This window comes from Salvia splendens, chromosome 16 (assembly GCF_004379255.2).
Source record: "Salvia splendens isolate huo1 chromosome 16, SspV2, whole genome shotgun sequence".
In the NCBI taxonomy this organism is placed as follows: domain Eukaryota; kingdom Viridiplantae; phylum Streptophyta; class Magnoliopsida; order Lamiales; family Lamiaceae; genus Salvia; species Salvia splendens.
The window spans coordinates 16,239,448-16,258,124 of record NC_056047.1 but is presented as its reverse complement, the minus strand read 5'-3'; the positions used below and the strand labels follow the sequence as shown (position 1 = coordinate 16,258,124).

Genomic DNA, 18,677 nt, shown 5'->3' with positions numbered 1-18,677 from the left:
TTTGAAATTGTTTTTTTAGGCACATGTTTCTCTCTCTCGTGCAAGTGCTTAATATGTATCCATGTGAGATGCGTATTTTAATAAGGGAGAAAAGATGATAAATACTCCATATGTGGCCATGTGAATACATACCATTACCAACAAGGGTAACTCAAGAAGACAATTGTTCTTCATAGTTTAATATACATTTTATATAAAATAAATAGTACTACTATGGAAAATGCACATGAACATTTTCAAGAACATCTCATAGTACAAATTATTACTGTAAAATACAACAGAAATGTTCTGTTTCCTTATTTTCTTGCAACAAACACAATATTTTAACAGTGGTAATAAGTTAAAATCCTCTATCAAACTCACTGAAATTTAGCTACCTGAGTTTCAAATGACAATACAGATAAAAGTAGTAACAAACATTTAACTTTCACTCAATACGAAGGGCAGAAACCGCACCAGTAATTTCTGTTGCCCGAGGGTCGTTGCTTTCCAAGGAAACTCCGCGAGGGTCCTCTCTCACTAGCAAGGCGAGCACATTGATGGAGCTCCAGACTTTGACCACGTTGCTGCCCGACTCCCCCAAGGTCACAGCAAAGACTGCATCAAATCCACCTGCACCAGGAACACCAGCCAACAGAACACCTTCCATGTTCATCGTTGTATCCAGCAGTTGAGTTTGTGACTGGGGCTCAATCTGGGAGAGGTATACACCGCGGGAAAAAGGGTCAACGAGATTTGAACAAGTTTGGAATGGTAAAGGCAATGTACAATGCATACTAGCAGAAGGAAGAGTCGAACTCATCATTAGATAGCCGACTTTGATAGAAGATGAAAAAGCTTCAGATTCAAATGCAATGCATGGTATTGGGATATAAGAGGTTTTTAGTTACTAGTATATCTTTCCATTTAAATATATTGGTTAGTCTCTTCAGATGTATGTGTAAATGGGTAGAAACTTCTACAAAAAGTCGTATAAGAATTTAAGCAAAAAGTTGGTGGATAAACTAAGATAGAAGTTTACAAACAAGCAGTTCTGAGATCAACTTATAAATCTATCAGATTCATTTAAAAGAAATGATTAAAATAAACTCAAAATGCCCCCGGACATAAAAAATAGAAGAGCTTACAGGAATCCCAGCAGCCTCGCCCATCTTGCGCATGTTACACCTGATAGCAAGCATGGCATCTCGAGCTCCTAGTAATGCTTTAACAACTTCTAATTGATTTGGTTCAGGAGCTTCGTCTCTCCACTGTTAAGAGAGTAGCCGGAAACATTATTAGAGAAAGAAGATCCAAGCTTTATGGCTAATTATGTACACATTCCATATTTAGCAAAAGATTTAGTGAAGTACATGATACATTCCAGTGCAAGTGTGCAGCACTACAAGAGCTAACTATAATAATACTCTGATTCTATCAGATGGAATGAAGAATACAGGCTAAATAAGTACCTTTTCCGATGTGACAGTGCTGCATTTGATAATGATATATTTATAATCATCAATGTTTATTTCTGCCAATTTGCTTAAGGTTTTGAGGTGCATCTCAAGAGCAGAATTAGCTTCTGACAACTTCTTCCATGTTTCAAGGGAATTTTGAGGGTCTGACTTTTGCCACTTCTTTACAGCACCAACCATTGACGGTGTTGATGATCCTCCACTTCCTGGCTCTCCAAGTAACTGGAAGAGAACAACAATTATTGAGTGACACAAAGAAGATTTCCAGGAACTTCATGCTAAAATAAATGCATCGAGCAGCATCCCTGGTTTTTCAAGTGCATGTGGAGGATATCAAATATGGACATCTTTACTATCTTTTGAAGGTCGTTGAGTCAATAATATACCATATAAAGCTATAAAATACTTGAAAGAGAGAGCGTGAATGCTCGTTTAGAATAATAAGAAATCCAAGTTTAGGAAACCCAATTGTATCTGGTTGGCAGAATATCTGACTTGGAAAGACGAAGGTCTAAGTGCATTGCACGGGAGTATCTTATAGGAAGCTATGCGGCACGGATACGGATACGCGTATCAGTATCCGAAGGATACGGATACGCGGATACGGCTCTTTCCCAAACAACCCGATACGCGGATACGTTTTAACTATTTTTTTAATAAATAATAATAGTGCATAATAAATTACAAAATAGATATTCTAATGTTATTATACAAATAAAAATAATAAAATTACAAAATATTAAAAGCTAAAGTCAATTTCTTTTATGGTCGATTACACCACATCGATTTTTTGGTTATACTTATCCATATTACCAATAATATTGATCAAAATATTTATTTATAGTTACAAAATTAGACAAAGTTAATGGAGTAATAAATTGGCCCAAAAAATGAGCCCCAAATATACTCCTTTTCCATCGTGACTACTTCTTGCCCAATTCATTCTCCCATTTCCAATTTTCTTCAATCCCTAGTTGAGGCAATAGCGGCGCCTCCCCTTTCTTCTTCTTCTTCTTCTTCTTCTTCTTCTTCTTCTTCATATCCGATTAACTGTCAATTTTGTTCCCAAATCGGATTGAAGTTCGTAAATTGAAAGTTGCGAAGTTCTTCGACAGAGATGGACGTTGATTTCGAAGAGGAGAACCTCAGATCTTTGCAGATAGAGGAGGATGAAGGCCCAATACGGCCCAGCTCGCGGATACGCCGAAGGATACGTATCGAATCTGAGGTTTCTCGGCCCAATACGGCCCAGCTCGCGGATACGCCCAGGATACGTATCGACGGTGTATCCGTCGCGTATCGGTATCGGATACGTATCCGATACGTGATACGGCAACAGGGTGGCGTATCGGTGTTATATAGATAGGAAGTGCCAACTGCTAACTAAGGTTCAACAGTAATATGCACAAAACAACACAGCCATTTAATTGGAAAGTCGGGGTATCTTTCCCGATACCATCATACCAGTAGTAGTAGATAAGCATTTATATTAGCATTATATCATCAACCATCATATGCTATACGTATTATGGAACTTACTAAAGTCATCATTGGGGGTAACGAAAATTTAGTCCTCTCATGATCCCAATTAGCTTTTAGCACATTCCCTATGGCCGCTTCAATTGGAGTCCCTCGACCAGCATCCTGCATTTTAGTAGTGGATTAATTATCCATATAACACACCATGTTTAGCATTCATCTTAGCTACGCCATCAATACTCTCTCAGGCAGGTTAATAGTAACCATAAACATGCATTTATACACAGCTCCAAATTCAAAATTCCAACCTAGAGTGAATTCATTGGGCTATAACAGAACGTTGAATACCTGAGCAGAAGAAAGTACTTCTGGTGAAAATCTGACATACCGCTGACTACCATAAACAGCAGAGCTCACGTCAAAACCACTACCAACTTTACCTTGTGCTATACAGTGAGCCGTTTGAGCGATAACATGCACGACATCCAGGTCTGCAGCAACACTATCCCCTTCAAGAGGACCACTGAACTCTGAGGGGAGACTGACAACTCCAAGGTAATGAAGTAAAGCAGCAACAACAGCAGTCGTCATAGCTGCCGACGAGCCCAGCCCTGTTTTGGCAACTTCAGGCTTGCTCTTTTGTCCATTTGATTCATCCTCATTAAATGCAATTGAAGTAAAAGGAGGAAGTGAAGCCAATGATTCAGAGGTCAATGGCAGGCCACGTGCTTCAATCTGAACAAGGCAAAACATAGTTGACATTTCCATACTAAAAAATAGACAGAAATGAGCTCACCAGGGTGCTGCTCTTACAGTTAAGATTCTTCTCAACGAATAAAAATAGTGATCTTGCAGCTAAGTGAAAAATGTTCACATTCAAATATCCAATCATAAATGTCAGTATAGTGCAACCCAAGATCATACCATTAAAACACTGTAGAAATGAAAATCCAACTATATTTGACATTAAGTTGAAGGACAAACTACTAAAAAGCCCCGACAAAAAAATCCAGAGGAATCACTGCAGAAGCAAATTACCTGATTCCTATATGAATAGAACTCATTGCAACCTAATATAGTAATGGCAAGACCTGCATGACTAAGTCAGAAGTAGCATTAGAACTTTGGAGATCTATTAAAAACAAAAGCAATATCCAATACTCTGTATCAGACTTTACCTCGCAACAAAAGTTTTTGCAACTCGTCCTTCTTAGGTTTGTCAAACGTGGCACAAGCCGCTGCTACAACATATTGCAGTGCACATTCAACAAAAGGATTCCTATCACTGAAGTTGGTGAAGCCAAAAAATGTCGTCAGTAATTAGCCATGCTATCTACCTACTTTTTTGTTCATTTGATGATACTTGGAGGGAACTCTGATATAGTTACCAGTTACGAGTACATCCATGATTTACAGACTAATGTTATTGGCAAGAAATATAGACGGATACAGTGTTTCACCTAGAGGATACACTCTGTAGCTGGAGATTCTTGAGCGACAATTTGTACATAATTTCTCTTCCCATCTGCAGAGACGTCAGTTTCACATCTGTCCATGCCTGAACACATTGTGGAATAGCATAACCATTTGATAGAAGGTAGGAAAAAGGATATCACACTTTGTTCCTAAGATGCTTGGGTTAAACAGATGTAAATAACATATAGAATGAGTGCCAACTTCAAGATAAACAGCATTTAATCAAGAACGACACTCATTAATCATAACTCACCACTAAGTTTCTCAAACATAGTACACTACTAGACCTAACTTTCGTACCTGTCAACAACAAAGAGCACCAGTCTAAAGCTAAGGCCAAACCACAAACCTTGCAACATATAGAAAATCTAAAACGAGTTCCACTGTAATCTATTTGAACTGATGGATAAGCACATATCCCTCAAAGTCTAAAGATATCCCCGAGAAAAAATTTGCAGGATATGAAGATTCATCATATTTTTCAACCAACAACGACAAAATCATTTCTCATGTTTAACAAGAACACCAATAAATATGCAGACAGAGAGTGTCACATACCCATGCCCAACTGTCGGGTTTAGTTTCCTCATAAAGCGGCTTTACAATTGCATAAAATCGAGCATTTGTACTCAGCACAATCCCAGCATTAGGCCTCTCCAAAACAAGGTAGCCTCCGGTCATTAAAACCTTCCCCGGAGCAGAAACAACCCTACAGATCATCAATCACAACCAATACACTAACATTTATGGATATGACGAACCCAAAATGTAACATAATGAGGGGAAATAGTATATGTTTATCATACCGAAATTGCAAAAAAAAAAAGCTTAAGAGGATGACTCACACTGCCATTTTTCACAAATGACCACTTTGTGCGATCTTTGAATTTCGGATTGTACCTGAGCAGAGCAACAGCTGATTAAGATTCATATTAACAAGAGCAAACAAACACGATTGCAAAAAAAGGTACTTTCAATCCACTGAGAACAATCAAATCAAATCAAACTCAAAATTAGTAACGTCGACTAATTAAATTTGTCTTTCTTCAATCATTTCCCAAATCAGGTAAAGGCTAAGTCACATTAGCTCCGTTCATTGATTGAAGAATCGACGGATGCTATAGATTGTTAAATTAAGCCGTGATTCAACTAGAAAAAGTTTTCTTGCCGATCAATGACAGGTAGATCATACTAAAACGAATAATACCAAAAATATGCATCTGGAGAGAGAGAGGGGGTACCGGATTTGGTGGGAGGAGTGATGTGGGAATGAAGGCGACGAATCGATAACAACCAAGTAAGGGAAGTGAGAAGCAGCGAGCGGCAGTCTTTATGAGTGTGTAAATTTTGACATTTTAGACTTGGGATTTATGACTTTCAACCTTGTACAGCTTATGCACCACCCCAATTTCCCACTTTCTTTAAATTATCATATTGATCCACCATTTCATGCTGGAGTGGTGTGCTATCTTCCTTAAAAAATTAGGTTGCTTTGTTTGGAAAATTTTCAGAGGCATTTCATCGAACGCCTTGAATTCGAAATCCTCTAGGTTGACTTGATTTTCAAAACGTGGTTTGTTAGCTTTGCTTATGAAAATACTATAATTTGATGAGGGGAGTTTTATACTAACGCATTTACATTATTTTCATTAACTAATCCTATCAATCTACTTGAAATTAAATCACATTTTATCAATGCCATAACTCATGTGCAGTCTTTGATTCATTAACGTCAAATTTTTTTATTTGGGCGACTGTAAATATTAATTTAAGTAGTAGTACGTACTAGTTTTTATTACTAACTCTCAGTTTTACTAAATCAAATCACAACGTATGGTGAAAAAAGTAACTTAAATTATAAGTTTTCTGTTAGTTTTTTAATCTTACTTAAAACTAAAATAGAAATGATTAATGCGCAACATATAGTAATAGAAAAGAATATCACATAGGAGTAATTTTCAGTTAGAATTTAATTAAAATTTTAAATAGAGCGTTGGTACGTGTTTATTAATCAATTAAAAATCTAAAATATAAAGATCAAACCTTTAGGGGCGAGTCGGGTCAACTCGGATTCGAGTCTGCCTTCTTCGATCGATATCACGGAAAAAAGAATACGCAATCGACTGTAGAAGTTTTTGAGTTTAGAATTGAATTGGGAGGCAAGGAGCAACGGATATGCAGACGTTGGGTGAATTCAAGCTGCCTCATTTCTTCAATTACCCTCCCTATTTCACGTAATACTTCGCACTCTCTTCTTTTTATATCTTTTTTTTTATCAGTATTAGTTTTAGTTTTCGCCTTGGCAGAGTTTGGTGATGGTATATGGTTTTGATTTTTTTTTTATCAGAATGTATATTGTCGTGTTATTTGAAGCTTTGTTGTTTTATAAGTTGCGGGACTGATTTGGGATTTTCTCAGCTTGGATTGAGAAATGAAAATTTGATTACACTGGAGAAAAGGGGAAAAATTAGGGATTTTCACTAGTTGAATTAATATGAGAATTGTGATCTGCTAAGATAATTTCAACTCAGCCAGTTTGACATCTGTTATCAATTGATCCTTTGATTGTAATGATGTGTAATGCGATTTTCGTGATTGTTGCTTGGAGACTCGTCCCTTTTGAACTCGTGTTGTCGTCTTAGTAGGTACTAGTAGTCTCGATGGAAGGTTTTCTTAAGATGCTCCACTTTTAGGCACTGGCATTGCCATAAATTTATTTTCTGTCACTGTATGGAGCAGTAATACTTTCCTTGATCTCAGTGGAAAAAGTCTTATGAATGTTGAGGAAAGACAGAATCCCTTATATGGAAATTTTGTGTAGCTAGTGAGGCTGCTTAAACCATTTTGTAGTTTTACGTGGTGTCAATGGATATTGGATACTGGAGTGTGTCATAGTTTTAGTGTTTGCTTTATTGGGAGATCTTCGGGTCAGGAGCTTTGGATTTTTTGTCATTTAAGTTTTTTCGATTACTGTAGTTTGCAGCCAGTAAAGGACACCAGGGAGAAGCAGATACAGCTCTGGAAGGAGCTGATACTCGAATATTGTCGGACACACAAAATATTTGTTGTTGGACTCGATGAAGACTTCCCACTGTTTAGCAATCAAGTGATTGAAAGTGAGAATTATTCTTGTGTTTTTGTTTCTTGAATGTATTGATTAAACTGTATTGGGATTTGTTGTCTTCTCTAAAAGAAAACAGCTTAGAATGTTGAATTACTGTGGTGTTTGAGAATTGGATAGTTGCTTGTTATTTGCACTACTACTGATGTTGAGATTAAGAACTGGATAAGGGAGCTTGCTCTATGTCTTAATCAGAAGAAGCTGTTGTATTTTGTAGGAGTATCCGACTATGTCTAGAAATACTATTTTATCAAGGTCAAGCTGGTTCAAATGTTGACGAATCCCATAGGAAATATGCTTATTAGCTCCCTGTACTTGATCAAAACTTTATATTCGTATTAAATACAAGAGAGCCAAGCATGAACTGATTTTTTCACATACCAAATCTTGTTTTCCTGTTTATTATTAATTCATTTTACATTTCCAATATAGTGATATGTTTATGATCTGTGCAGGATCCCTAAGTCATGAAGCTAGGGAGGCATTTCTCTCGGCCCTAGTATCAGAAGGTATGTTTTCATTTTGCTATTTGATTAAAGCTCTTGTTCGATCACTATAAGTTCCGCATGACAGGACGTGCTGAATGGTTGGATAAGAGTCATAGAAAATGTCTCCTCCTCTGGCATCGCATACCTGATTGGGCTGACCTTATGATAAGCTTTGTGAGTATTGCTTATCCTTTTGCCCCTTAAAATTATCTCATGAGTATGTTTTGAACATGATTCTTCTCGTTACCTTTTATTAGGTTAGGGATAATGGACTTGAAGACAGTGTGATGACTGTGGAGGAAATACGTTCAGGAATTGAGTCTCGAGGGACAGGTAAGCTTCCCATTTTCATCATGGCAGGAAACACATTGTTAGGTGGTTAAAATATCCACACAACGTAACCAGGCAAATGAATATAATCAATGTTCTAGTACCTTGGAATTATCTGATTGTCGGTCACATAAGATATCGTGCAAGTCCTGTTACCTGTTGTAATTTGTATACTTGAACTCTTTAAATAACCTTTTACCTAAGACTTGCATCTCCTGTTGTTAAAATAAATGATAGTTGGATAAGTCATCAGGTGATCCGACATTTGGAGTGATACGTTGTAGAATTATATGTCATCCACAATCTAGTAAATACTATCTTGCCACTAGTCAATCTTCCTTCTATCACTCGGAAAGAAACAGAAATGTTATAGGTTATGTGCAACAGTTCTCACAATAAGAAGTTTTTATTTGAACGACACCGTATATCTATCTCTGATATAACTGTGGTGCATGCAGAGCTTCATGGAATGGACCGTACTATTCTTATGCGAGCCCTAAAACACCTAGAACACAGGGGGAAGCTCGCGATCTTCAAAGGGACTTCTGCTGATGATGAAGGCATCAAGTTTTCCATATAGTTTGTGTAATTGCTTAAATGATTGGACTTGTTGTGGAAACTGGGTTCTGTCATATTTTTTATAGTAGAAAAATTATGCTTTACGAAACTCTCTACATATTTCAGTTAAGGAGGAAGGCAGAGGGAAATAGAAATGGGAGAAATGACAATGTAGAATTTTATTTTGTTAAAAAAATTAAAACAACATAATTTTGATTGGAACATAAGTTTTATTTTATCACATTTGTATTGATTTTCTTTGTAGGAGAAAAAATTTAAAGTTTATAGTAATTGTATTCAAAAAATAAAGTTAAGAGGAAAATCTAAAAAATGTTTTAAGTTTGTGTATTTACACACAAATAAATACCCCTAGTAATCATAAAATTATGTGGACCTTTAATGTAATACTATATCGCTATTGTTTTAATTTTTCTGTTAAATTAAATTAAATAGGTTAACCGTGAAGGCCTTAGTAACTAATTCTACACAGTAAATTTCCTCAGCAATCTGCTTAATCAAAATTAGACAAAGAGTATATAAAAAAATAATCATTCCTTTAAAAGAGAAATAACAAAAGTAGCATAAAAAGATTACGTCTCCAGTATCCAATTCCAGGATGGAAAGGATACATATCATACAACACATTATTGGAGATTGATCAACACAACAAACACTTCCACTAACGCATTTCATCCCAGGTAAGAAACTGGTTATTGCCAGCAACGCACCATGTTCCCTTGACCTCGTCCTAGTTAATACCCGAATGAGAGTATTACAGATATTTCACCATGCCACGACCCTCCACGCTGAGCTTTGTAGCCTGCAGTTGCTTCCGCTTAGGTGCTTTCAGCTGTTGCAACTTCTTGTTCATCTGCAGATATGAAACAAGGGATTACATAGCAACAATATCTTCAACTCTATATTCTTTTTGAGAATTGGCATTCCATCTGAGAGTTGCGTGTTTAATGAAAGAATTACCAACCTTTGCCCTACGCTGATCTTGTACCATTTGTTTAGCACGGGCTCGCACTGCTTCTGGGTCAACCTTGGATTGAGGACGGACCATAAAGTCCATGGACATTGCTTCAGGCCTAGAGGCATGTTGCCTCGAAGATGACTGACTGGATTTTCGCTCCCTACACATTGATACTTTACATGAGCAGAGATTTGAACATCGTGATAGTAATAAACAGGTTGAAGTTGCGCTGCAAAAAAGGAAGCAACAGCCACAATGCACTAATTCTTACTGCGAAAAATCTAGGTCATCATCCCGTGCCCTTCCTGCTGCATTATTCACTACCCTGTTGAAGATCAACAAGAGAAATTAGTTGGCAGTGCTGATTGAGTTTTCAAACATAGAGTAACTCTCCAGTTACAGGGTATATAATAATTTACTTTTTTACAGGTGTCCTCCTGTAGCTTCTTTCATCCTCAAAGTTTTTCATGTCTTCAAACCTTGTGCTCTTATTGAAAATTGGCCGGCTCTGTATGAATTACATCCAGAAAGTCTATGTGACTTGTTAGCTATTAGTAATAACAAACAACTGACAAATGATGCACTTTTCTCAAATAGTACAAGCAAACATGTGTTCATTTCATTTAGCTACAGAATAGTCCAGCAAATATCAATTTTCATGCACTACGGCTTGATCCCACACAATCAATATATCCGCCCATAACAATCGAGGAGTGACAAATTCTTCAATGAAACCAGAAAATAATATTTTACCCATTTATCCACCAACTCTTTAGCAAGTTTCCGGTTGGCAGTAGTTTCCTCATCAACCTTTGACAAAAACATAATAACCTGCCAAAATGTGATTCAGCATCAGCTTAATCCCCAAGCTAGCCAGCAAGCACATATACATAAATGCAGATCAGAAAGAACATGTATTTTGAATGACAATCAACAAAATAGAGAAAGAAAATCTTCTTGCCAGATCAACCATTCACTCTCTCAACAGTTATTAATAGTTTAATACAGGTAGTAATTATAACCACATAAAAGGAGACAAAATTCAAAGATAAACAACCATATGAGAATATAATTTGAAGTTAACCCTGACCTTGCCAAGACCACTCTTTTTTAGTTGTTCTTTGCGGTCATACTGCTCTAAGTCAATTGGGAACTGCAGTAGCACAAACTATTAGCTCCCTAGCTGTTTAAACACATTGAATGAACAACAGTAATCAAAGAGAACTAATTACAGACGTCATTTAGGATCTTCAGAACAGCGGAACGGACGTTAATGTTTGGTAAGCTTCCATCTGGCAAAGGCTCAAGCCAGTTCTTTAGTAGAGTCAAAACTCCATGATCAAGAAACTCTTGCTGGAGTTGCTTTCTGCATGATACACAATCCTCATTAGAAACAAATCAAACTAGTTTCATATGAGCATATAGGCCAGAAATTTGAAAGGAAAGGGGACTTATGAGCATAAGAAGAGGCCCAGAACGTTTAAGGGTTAGCAACAAACTTGGAGAGAACATCTGTCAGAAGGGAAAGCTTTTTCAACTTATTGATTGCAGGTTTCCCCTGTCTATTTAGCTCAGCATCTTCTTCTGCAACCACCTCAAGCTCAGCCATCACATTTTCAACTAGCAATGCAATTTCAGCTGGACTTTTTTCACTTTTCTTCTTTTTCCTTCCAACCTTAAAGAGATCCTTGATTTCGTCATCCTCTTCTCCCTCTTCTGCCTACAAAATAAGGACGCAAGAGAAAAAATATTATAGTTCAGCAAATTCAAAAGAATAAAACATATAACAACAGCAATTTGACTTTCTTTTAGATGTAGATTTAGATTATACTAGATCTTACAAAGTTAACCTATAGCAAAGGAACTGAATATTCGGAAAACTATAGTACAAGTACATAATCTAAACAAGATGTAATTCAAACCTCAGGAGCTCGACTTGGAGAATGTTCACGGTCACTTGCATAACGGTCAGAAGGATCTACGCCAGTATCATCGATGAAATTATCATCATCCAGAGTCCGAACACCTTCTTGGTCCTCCTGAATAATTTTAGGTGAAAATCAATCAACATTGAAGATGCATGCCATCAAAACAAAAGAAGAGCAACAATGATGTGCTTAATATTGGGTCAACAAATCGTGAATTCTGCTCATTAAGGCAACAAATTACATAGTCATATTCACAAAGTATGATATAATCCAAATTTGGCTAAACACACGGTATAGAAGCCAAACTACAACTTAACAAAATTTCAGTAAATTCATCATGTCCAATAAAAGTTCAAAATCAAATTATCAAATTCACCCATACAGTATATAATTTAGCAATATGTACCACCAAATGCTCGTCAATGCATTTTATCCCAACAAGTAGATGAAACACGTGACAATTGCCTACACTACAAGCACCAGTTTAAGAATAGAAACAAATTCAAGAACAAAATAACTGACTAGAAAACGAGTCGAACCTCAGAATTGTCGCCCGCAATAGTGTCCCACATCTCTTTCATCTCTGGATCTGCCTCATGATCTTTCATTCTTCCTCCCCCGCTCTTCCTAACATTAAACTTAGTTTCCTTCTCAGCTCTCCTATTTTTCTCCAGAACTCTCAATTTCTCTCCATTATCCCTCTTCCTCTTTCCGCCATTGGAGTAATCATCTCTCACCAACCCAGCCACATCATCCCTGCGGCCGTAATCCTCACCTAAATCATCATCATCGTCATCATCTAACCCAAAATCTATGGGGCCTGGTTCTTTAACAGCTGATTTTTTTATCAATCGCTTCCGGGGCTTAGAACTCGAGTCGTTGAGCACTGGAGTTGCAGATCTCTCTCTACGGTCATATACAGAATCTTCTATGTCATCGAAGAGATCGTGGGGCTGCTCCCCTTCAGATCGGACATCATCATCAAAGTCCACCAATGGCTCGCCTTCTTCATCACGGTAGCTAAAAATTCACCACCCAAAAAATGCCAATCAATTATTGTCTGACCCAAATTTAGTACAGAAAAACCGTAATTCACAAACTAACTCGTACAAAAACAACAGACAGCAATAAATCCACAGAAACCCCCAATTCCAAATCAAAACCCTAACTTTACGCATACACACACACACACACACACACAAAATCAATTAAGAAACCAATTCAACAATCTCAAATCGGGAAATCGGGGCGCAGCACTTACGCGTCGTTCTCGTAAGCCATGATTGTATCTTCGAATCGACAGCCCTCTCTCACAGTAGAAGCGAAGGAATTCGGTGAATAAATACGCTTTATTGCAATCACAATATCGCGCGCGTGTGTATATAGATAATTTGAGGGGCGATTGTAGATTTATTTATTTAATACTAGGTTTTACTGCGTGAATCAACAAATAGTATGAATCAAAAAACGACGGCAATCGGTGCCGAAGCCGTGAAATTATTGGAAAATTTTACTACTTTAAAATTTGATAGATTCGCGGGCAGAAAAGGAAACTGATGCTGTTTGGGATGAAATCTGACTCTATTCTCCTTAATAGGATTAGTATTTTAAAACCCAGTCGTATTTTATTTAATATCGAGCTGGGCCGGTCCGTGAAGTAAATTTAGGTGGCGTTCGGTTGTCATTACTAATATCATAAGACTATTCATTTAGGATTAAGTTGTGGGATTATGTTAGTTAGAGGGGGAGGCTATGACTAATTATCATGAGACTATTCATCTAGGATTAAACTGTGGGGTTCAATCTTATAAACCAAACATGATACATATTTAATCATGAGATTTAATCCTGCCAACCGAACACCCAATTATTATTCTCTAATGTTAACAAATTTTACATTATGTTTAATATTCTCAATCCAAAGTGAATAAGATATCTTCAGTGAAAACTTATTTTATGTGGCCAACCGTGAAACATTTTGTGACATTGAGACCATTTTTAAAGATACTGACAAATATGATAAAAAAAATTCATAGAAAGTCGCGTTGGGCTAAGGATAACAAAAGTGTATATACACTAATTGGATATAACGATTGGTCATTATTGGAGATAACACACTACAAAATATAGTGTGATATGTTCAACTACTTTTTAAATTTATGGCAAATATCAAAACTAGGTTAAAGTTCTTAATTTTAGTAACCAAAACTTCTTTTGAAAAGAGAAGCTGTTTTTATTTTTGTTGTGCCGACTTTTATGTGCAATTAAATAAATAAAGATGACTATCTGAAATGTTTATTGATACAATCCCTTAGCGTTTGAAGGCCCTGTAAAAATTGTGGTGAATAACATGGAGTGCTGCATTGTCAAATATTCTCACCGTCTCACTTTATAATTCTCATTTGAATTTAGCACGAGTTTTAAAAAATTTATAAGAAAAATTGATAAAAAAAAATAGTGAAATGTAAGTACTACTTTTATAATTATAATAAAATGTAAATAGAAAAATATTAGTGAAATGTGAGATTTATTACTATTTATAGAATATTTCAATGAAATAGTATTTTGAATTACTTTTTAAAATTTATGACAGACTAGAATTTTATTAAAGTTTATAATTTTAGTGACCAAATCACATTTTCAAAAGACAAATTATTTTAATTTTTGTTGTTTCAACCTTTATGTACAATTAAATAAATAAAGAACAGACTATATGAAAAGTTTATTTATATTATTAAAAATTACGAACTGATACAATCCCTTAGCGATTGAAGATCTGGTAAAAATTGTGGTGAAATGATTTGAATTTGTGTTTGAAACCATCATTATCATATCCATATCTCAAGACTCCAAAATTCCTTCAAAATAAAAATAAAACAAAGAGAAAAGAACTCACTCAGAAACTATCTCTTGCAAGATCAAATGTCCTAAGCAATTAACTTAATTACATACGTTACAGATTAGTAAACAAATCACAAACGTAAAAAAAAACGACCTAATTTCTGGACCACATAATACAGCTAGTTACAAGCACAGAGACTGAGTGAGAAACTACACTACTTATTTTAACACATTTCCAACTTCCAACTTCCATACTACTATGAAATAGTCCGACCACCTTCTTCATCCTGAATAATTTTGAGTAAAAACCAATCAACAACGAGGATGCAAGTCATCAAAACAAAAGATGAGCACCAACCACGTGATAATATGAATAAAATTCGACATATTATCCCGTGGTATGCCCAGTCAATCACAATTCAACATTTTTCCTCATTCTAGTACCAATCAAACACTAGATATTCCACCAACTCTATTTGAGTTTGTATATCATTTCATCCTTCCAACAGTTTTAAACACAGTTTATCACCAACGCAAGCAAAACTAAATTGATATTTTGACCTAAGGAAAAAATACTGCACATTAATAAAGGCTATAGTTTTACCCAAAGATAGGCAGAGGAAACCCAAGTCAGAGCAAGCACGCCATCGTGTTGTGCGAGGAGCATCTTTTCATGAGTAATAGTTACGACAAACTAAGCATCTGAGGTGTAAGCGAAGCAGGGTCTAGCTCCCAACAACCCTTAGGAAGGCCAGAGGCTTCTTCACCAGACAGTTTCTTTGAAGGAATCTGGTGTGAAAATATTTTGATGTCTTTTGCTCCAAGACATACGACAGCATTAGCCCCGATTCCCCTTCTATTGAACACGGTCGTGAACCCTTCTACCTTCTTAAGATACGCTATACTCAATCCATGTACATCACTATAACTGCTTAAAGTTACAACAATGTTGTAGCAACTCTTGTCCTCTATCATTTCGTCACTTTCTTCAGCTTCTCGGCCACTACTGCTATATATTGCCCAAACTGAGCCTTTCTTAGGATAGATTCTATACCACTCCCTGGCTGCTCTTTCACAGTCCACAAGATGAGAAAACAAATTCAAATATCTAATGGTTACTCTCCTAGTAACCTGGAAGCTCCCACAAGAAACAAAATATCCCTTTTTCAGCCTACTTATTAATTCTTCATCTTCATTATTTTGAGGCATCAACCAGCTCAATGTCACCTCAAAAGGGTTTACAGAGACAACTTCATTGATCAGAGCATAGTGCCTCGGCATTGCATCAACATCATCATATAATGCCCACACTTGTCCTTTCTTGAAGCTCCTCTCCCTTCTATCCTTATCAAAATCATGAAAATCAGAATCATCCACGGCCATTATCTCCAAATCACCCTTTTTGTTAGCAATGACCCTCTGAAGATCTAAATCCACACCATTATTTGAAGATTTTGTATTCAATATGTCCAAGTTCCCATACTTTGGAACTCTACGCCTGCCTTTGTTCTCCTTTATGACGTCAATTTCCTTTTCCTTCTCTTTCTCCATCAGCAGCACCTCCGGATCTCCTTTTTCTGATGATATATCCTTCTCAACCTCCGAAACGCCCTCTGTGTCGGCATTTAGCCTATGAAGATCTGAATCCATGCGATTCTTTGAAGATTTTGTATTCAATATGTTCGAATTCCCAAACTTTGGAACTCTACGTCTTCCCTTCTTCTCCTTTATGACATCCATTTCCTTCTCTTTCTCCACCAGCAGAACCTCCGATTCACCTTTTTCTGATGATATATCCTTCTCAATCTCCAAATCACCCTCTGTGTCGGCATTTAGCCCCTGAAGATCTGAATCCACATGATTCTTTGAAGATTTTGTATTCAATATATCTGAATTCCCAAACTTTGGAACTCTACGTCTTCCTTTCTTCTCCTTTGTGACGTCCATTTCCTTCTCTTTTTCCACCAGCAGAGCCTCCGAGTTGCCTTTGTCTGACAACGTATCTTTCTCAATCTCCGAATGTAAATAATTCCTTGAAGCTGCATGCACAGCTTCAAGATTCCTAATTTTTGGCACTCTCCTCCGATTTGAATTCTCCCTCAAATTCACCACCTTCTCCTTCTCTGCCCCCCCTCCCCTCTCCTTCACCATCTCCTCTATCATCACATCCTCCTCCATCTCCTCCACACTCTCCTCTTCTCTTAAATCCTCTTTATTCCTCTCCCCATCCTTCTCGGTTCCTCTCACCACTCCGTTTACCCTCAACTTCTCAGCATTAACTTTCTTTGCCTTTGTACTCAGTTTCCCAACAACTACCTTCTTCTTCGGTTTCTTCTTCTTCACCATCATCTGCATTTGGGACAATGTCATACTTTCCTCTTCCCTACCCTCCCCTCTTTTACTCATCTGATTCTCCACTATCTCGACCTCACCACTCTCCATTGCCTCCTTACCTCCATCAATCAAAGTTTCCATTTTCTTGAATCTACCATTCTCAACACCATGACCATCTCCAGAATCCTCCACCCTCTTACCCCTCTTCAACACACTTGTCCTCGCCATTTTCACCCCCAACCCCTCAGAAACCTCACCTAAATTAGTATTCCTCCTCTTCACCCCCAAACCAAACTTCTCCACACTCCCCACATAGTCCCCTTTGGAAACTCTCTCCCGAATTCGAGCACTCACCCTCGTATTCGCCTCACTCTTCTCATTCTTCCCCTCATCTCCATTCAGCTCCTCGGCTTCCACAGCCTTGAACGTCTTCATACACCCCGGGCAAACCAAATTATGTCCCAAATACTTCCTCTCAAACTGATGCAGCAGCCGGCAAGCCGAGCACGCCGTCCGAAACGTCTCTTTAGACCCCTCCTCTCCAATCTCAACCGCCACCGCGCCCGCCGCCTCTGACTGCATCGCAACCCTAAGACGCACATCATACTCCTTCCGCCTGATCTTATCCGACAGCACCCGCGCCGCCTCCCCGACCAGCTTGAATGCCTCCTCCGACGCTACGAAGGGGTTTTTATCAGGGTGAAGCGTCAAAGCCAACTTCTTATACTGCTTTTTAATCGAATTGATGTGCGAGAACCTCTGCACCTGCAGAATCATGTAGTAATCCGGCGTCGGCTTCTGATTCTCGCCGCCAGGGAGGGGGGAGGCGGCGGCGGCGCGGAGTATTTGGAAGGCGGTGAGCATCTGGTGCAGGCCGGAAATTGAGGGATGGAGGTCGCGGGCGCGGTCGGCGTATGCGACGGCGGAGTCGAGGTCGCCGGAATGATACTTCTCCTCAGCTAGGGTTTTGAGACGGAGAGCTTCTTCTTTGGAGTGGGCGGCGTCAATTGAGCCCGATTTGTCGTCTTTATCAGACATTGTTGCAGAGGTGAATGAGAATTTGGGGAAGGAGAGAAATGGGGGAAGAAGGGTTTTTCCAAATTTTGTCGATTCAAGTAAAGTTTCTGGTAGCTGCAGAAACACCCCCAACTTTTATTTATTTTTAATTTGAACCCAAATACTAGTATATGAAATGGAGTAATAAATTTTTGGTAATTGGAATTGTAAATTTAAATTTTTAAAAAAAGATATTGAGGAATGGAAGACATTTGTATGACAAGTTGAAGGTTATAGTTTGCTAATCCTGAATTCCTACATGTTTGTTAATAAGATCTAACGACAAACTAGAGATGGGTGCCGGGCCGGGCCGGGCCGGGCGGTAGACTCCATTTGTTGCAATTTGCAAACATGTGTTTTGACCATCAGTCAACCATATCAGTAGCAATTACTACTAGTCTAGTACTTGGCGATTATTAGCATTATTAAGTACTAATGTTGAATAAGTGCTAAAAAATTCTCCCTTCTCTTCTTTCTCCTCATTAAAATTTCAATTATTGTGTTCACTCTATTTTATTATATTCAACTATTCAATCTAAAATCATTTAGAAATCTTGAATGGGACAGAGATAATATTTCATATAAATATCTGAATTACTCGTACCGGATTGGGTAACATAAATCATTCGTTTC

General features: G+C 37.6%; 4 protein-coding genes across 4 annotated transcripts; 1 reads left to right on the top strand and 3 right to left on the bottom strand.

The window, feature by feature from the left end:
• Positions 1-233: 233 nt before the first annotated feature.
• On the bottom strand, positions 234-5,965 carry LOC121772005 (phosphomevalonate kinase, peroxisomal-like). The gene is made up of 11 exons (XM_042168919.1): positions 5,654-5,965; positions 5,258-5,312; positions 4,971-5,121; positions 4,397-4,494; positions 4,115-4,221; positions 3,975-4,027; positions 3,285-3,671; positions 2,997-3,101; positions 1,452-1,679; positions 1,128-1,250; positions 234-694 (listed from the first exon to the last, which is right to left on the bottom strand). The coding sequence occupies exons 2-11, from the start codon at positions 5,263-5,265 to the stop codon at positions 428-430; spliced, it is 1,527 nt and encodes a 508-aa protein (XP_042024853.1). The 5' UTR covers positions 5,266-5,312; positions 5,654-5,965; the 3' UTR covers positions 234-427.
• Positions 5,966-6,436: 471 nt separating this feature from the next.
• On the top strand, positions 6,437-9,131 carry LOC121770527 (vacuolar protein sorting-associated protein 25-like). The gene is made up of 6 exons (XM_042167245.1): positions 6,437-6,646; positions 7,389-7,528; positions 7,989-8,042; positions 8,107-8,195; positions 8,279-8,354; positions 8,810-9,131. Exons 1-6 carry the CDS (start codon positions 6,588-6,590, stop codon positions 8,929-8,931), a joined length of 540 nt encoding a protein of 179 aa, XP_042023179.1. The 5' UTR covers positions 6,437-6,587; the 3' UTR covers positions 8,932-9,131.
• Positions 9,132-9,444: 313 nt separating this feature from the next.
• Positions 9,445-13,397, bottom strand: LOC121772563 (protein IWS1 homolog 1-like). Its single transcript, XM_042169709.1, has 11 exons — positions 13,075-13,397; positions 12,353-12,833; positions 11,808-11,924; positions 11,385-11,605; positions 11,122-11,251; positions 10,976-11,038; positions 10,639-10,716; positions 10,305-10,393; positions 10,157-10,210; positions 9,892-10,045; positions 9,445-9,780 (listed from the first exon to the last, which is right to left on the bottom strand). Exons 1-11 carry the CDS (start codon positions 13,092-13,094, stop codon positions 9,682-9,684), a joined length of 1,506 nt encoding a protein of 501 aa, XP_042025643.1. The 5' UTR covers positions 13,095-13,397; the 3' UTR covers positions 9,445-9,681.
• A 1,299-nt stretch (positions 13,398-14,696) lies between these two features.
• On the bottom strand, positions 14,697-18,155 carry LOC121772142. The gene is made up of 2 exons (XM_042169133.1): positions 15,259-18,155; positions 14,697-14,941 (listed from the first exon to the last, which is right to left on the bottom strand). Exon 1 carries the CDS (start codon positions 18,024-18,026, stop codon positions 15,339-15,341), a length of 2,688 nt encoding a protein of 895 aa, XP_042025067.1. The 5' UTR covers positions 18,027-18,155; the 3' UTR covers positions 14,697-14,941; positions 15,259-15,338.
• Positions 18,156-18,677: the final 522 nt, after the last annotated feature.